This window comes from Etheostoma spectabile, chromosome 21 (genome assembly GCF_008692095.1).
Source record: "Etheostoma spectabile isolate EspeVRDwgs_2016 chromosome 21, UIUC_Espe_1.0, whole genome shotgun sequence".
NCBI classification, from domain to species: Eukaryota; Metazoa; Chordata; class Actinopteri; order Perciformes; family Percidae; genus Etheostoma; species Etheostoma spectabile.
In genome coordinates, this window is record NC_045753.1 from 18,396,917 (window position 1) to 18,400,517 (window position 3,601).

The window sequence follows — 3,601 nt, forward strand, 5'->3', positions numbered from 1 at the left end:
TGTGTGTGTGTGTGTGTGTGTGTGTGTGTGTTTTGGTAGGCAGTTGTGTGTGAGAGACAGAAAAGGACAAAGAAGGAGTAGTAGCACCACTTATGTTGGCTTTTTCCAAAAGTTAAAAGTGAAAGTAAAAGAAATGCCCAGAACATTGTTATAAAGATCAACATAAAGTAAAGATATCTGTTTTCAATAGTTTGCATTTTCTTCCCTACATGACACAGGGCTCAGATTTCAGAAGGAGCAACAGCGTGTAATTTATTCCCAATTAATCCCACACCTAGGGACTGGGGCTTGTGTGGGACTGGTTCACATCGTAACTTACTGACTTCCAGGCGCCATAAATCACATCAGCACCACCAGCATTTGCCACATTTTCATTTTGAGTGTCAGAGCCAGTGAGCAAGAACAACAAACTTGTCTTTAGCTGTTTGACAGGATACGTTAACAACCCATGCATCATTTTATGATGTAGGAAGAGGCACTATTTTTGCTTGTAAGCATAAAAACAATAACCTCAAACATTCACTACATGACATTAACAACGTAAATTTGTAAATTTTAAAAGGAAAGTATAAATGCAGGCAAAAGTATTTAATTCAGCCGCAACAGTGTTGTTTTTAGCCACCAAAATGTGATAAAAGACCCCAAATGTATTTGTTAATAGAAACCGGGAAGAGGAGAATTATTACATAATACATAAAACAATAAGTGGGTTGCTTGATAGTCAAGAATGTAATTGTGGGAAACGCAGGGCATGACCACATGTTACATAAGGTGCTTTGCATAAAGGCAGATTAACTTCTAGTGACCCATATTTAAAGATTTGTGGTTAAACCTCAACTAATGTAACTGTCATGTAATACCAAATACCACAACATTAAGAAATAGAAATAAGAAACACTGAGGAAATATTTGAGACAATTTATTTGAATTATTTGAGAAATGACCAAGTTCTCATTGGAAATTGTGATCATCTTGTATGTACCAAGACTAACAGGCTATGGTTGACCTTTTAAATGAACTTGCCTTAATTAATAAAAAGCAACTCTTAGACATCCAGCAGCCTTTGTGGGAGGTAAATGACAGCTCATAACAATGTGCAGACAAGGAATGGCTGAAGGTCTTACAGTTAAGGACACCAAGGAAAATTCACTGTGGTTTATGCAATCAAACAACATTTGGGGGGGGAAACACAACTCTTTTCTCAGTTCCCGTGTCATTTCTAATTCTGGGGTATTTGTAATTTAGTTACATAGCTTGCATTGCTACACTCTAACATGCTTTAGAATATATCTGACCACTCCTTTCTAAACCAGGCAGAGCAACTTCCTCTTTCTCTGCACTAATTTTCCAAATACACCTATTACGTTACTTGAGGTATTATACCATCAAAAAAAAGTTTCCAACCTTCCACTTTCAACTTGTCTTTGTTTTTAGTTGCACTTGTCAAAAAGGTTGACCAATTTCCCTCAAAATATCCATCAAAATAGGTTCCTCCATAAATTTAAAGTGAGAACTAGAGCATGAGGATTGTATTTCCTTATTTATATATACTACTGCAGCTTTAATATATGTTAATTAATCATCATAATTTTCATCTACTGGTATGCACTCTTCAAAGTTTACTGTCAGCTCAGACTATTTCCCTGACTAAAATGTTTAGAAAACTAAGCCAGTGAGCCTATTAATCTATTTTTTCTTTTTAAATCCAACTAAGTGTTCAGCGGTATGTGTTTCCACTACACTTTGAAAACTCAGAAAGGAGATTTTTGTTCATACCACTGGAGGCTCTGTAGGACTGGAGGAGATCAGAGAGCAAGCCCTTCTGGATGGTGGCACTCCCACTCAGGGTCTCCTTGTCCAGGATGAGCAGGAAGTAGTGGAGCTCCATCAGGAGCTGGTCCAGCACTGGAAGCACAAAGAGACAAGAGGGTCTCAAAGGTACGGTATAATAAAAATTCCTTTATGCTAAATAGTGTTACACGTTTCTTGGAGCGTGTGTTACAATAATGGCTCCAGACCACAACTGTGACAGCTCCTATCAGCAAGAAAGAGAAGAGAGAATTCAGCTGTAAATTTCTTAGCTATTTCATTCTCACTGCTTGGCTTTTACGCCTCAGGCGGTGCTGTATGCCAACATTTAACATGGGAGAGATTCTTCAGAGGTTTTTAGCTGGCAACAAGTCGATAAGCATGCAGACTTTATGTCATTACTTTGATCCAGTTGCTATTGACAGTTACAAGTCTGTTCGAGGCTGTTTTGGGAGTTGCAGGGGTATAGTGAAAGGTCACGTCCAGAGCAGGGAGGAGCCTGGGCCTGGAGTTGGCGGGGCCTCTGTGTCTGGGTGCAGCCCACACACATCCTTCAGGGGTCAGCGCTGAGCTCACAGCCTTCTCCACTGTGTGGGGAGTTCTTTGTGTTTCCCTTCACTGTCTCTTGGCCTCATGAATAGACCCCTTGCTACACTGGTCCTCAGTGTGTGAGCACTTCACCAAAATACCAGACAGAAGGAGGATAAAGAAAAGAGACGTTTATTAAAAGAAAAGGTGGGGCTAATACCAGAGGCAATGTCATACTGTTCTTAGATACTAAAATGTATGAAATCATCCACAGAATGTACATCGCTAAATCTTAAGCATTGCTTCTACTTGATTCTACAAATTTAACCCAAGACAACATGTTATGAGAATAGCTTTTGCTTGCTGAGAGTTAGATGAGAAAATCAATACCACTCTCATGTCAGTGCTTTGAGTATGGAGCTGGTGAGGAGGGGAAAGCTTAGCTTAGCATAAAGACTGGAAAAGGGTGGAAACAGTTTCCCTCGCTCTCTCCAAGGGTTAAAATGACACCTTCATTTCTGTTGGTGTAAGATTAAACAAATAATGTACATGTTAATTCCTGAGCTTTAGAAATGCTGGTATTTTGGCTGAACTGACTAAACCTTCGCTTACCTACTCAGACGAGCAAGGCATAGGTTAGATATTTATACTTTGATGTTCATATTTTAAAAATCAAATAAACAATCAATTTTAATGTTACAAACGGCTTCTTGGCATAGGAACTGTAACGCTGGGTTAGGTTACTACTGCTACTAGTTAGCTGGACACGCTAACGTTTGCAGCTCATGTTGGAGCAGACACACTGTTTAATCCTGTCGGAGTACTGCAAATAGCACTATAAAGTCATTTTTGTTTCATGAACATAAGGAGGTGACTGCCTTTTTACTGAGACACTGGACACATCAAAAGTATGCAAGGACAGGAGTCTTTGTACCCATATCAACCAAAAGGCTATAACTAGTACATTCATGCCCTCTCCCCTCTTTCTTACACTCCCACACATCAAAGGATGTCTGCAAAGGGTGGGGTGGGGGGGATTTCTGCAAAATAAGGTGTCAGACATCGGTAAACTTTGCCTTTCGGAGATGACGAGAGGCTTTTCCCAAAGCTATGGTAAGCTGGGTTGTTTTTAATGACCTGCTCAAGCTGAGTCAACGTCTGCTGAGAGGCCCTGCGGTAGAAGAACCTGCACCATGAAAAAAACATTGGTTTGGACACACACATGCACACACACCACACACACACACACACACACACACACACA

General features: G+C 40.1%; 1 protein-coding gene across 3 annotated transcripts in view; it reads right to left on the reverse strand.

The window, feature by feature from the left end:
* The window catches only part of afap1l2 (actin filament associated protein 1-like 2), a 35,751-nt gene that overhangs the window by 20,703 nt on the left and 11,447 nt on the right, over positions 1 to 3,601 (reverse strand). For all 3 annotated transcript variants that reach the window (XR_004327195.1, XR_004327196.1, XM_032502030.1), the window contains exon 2: positions 1,777 to 1,905. Coding sequence is in view for 1 of the 3 variants with exons in the window: in XM_032502030.1 (XP_032357921.1) it covers positions 1,777 to 1,905 (129 nt within the window). In the remaining 2 variants the exon portion in view is untranslated. The remainder of the gene's footprint in view (positions 1 to 1,776; positions 1,906 to 3,601) is intronic.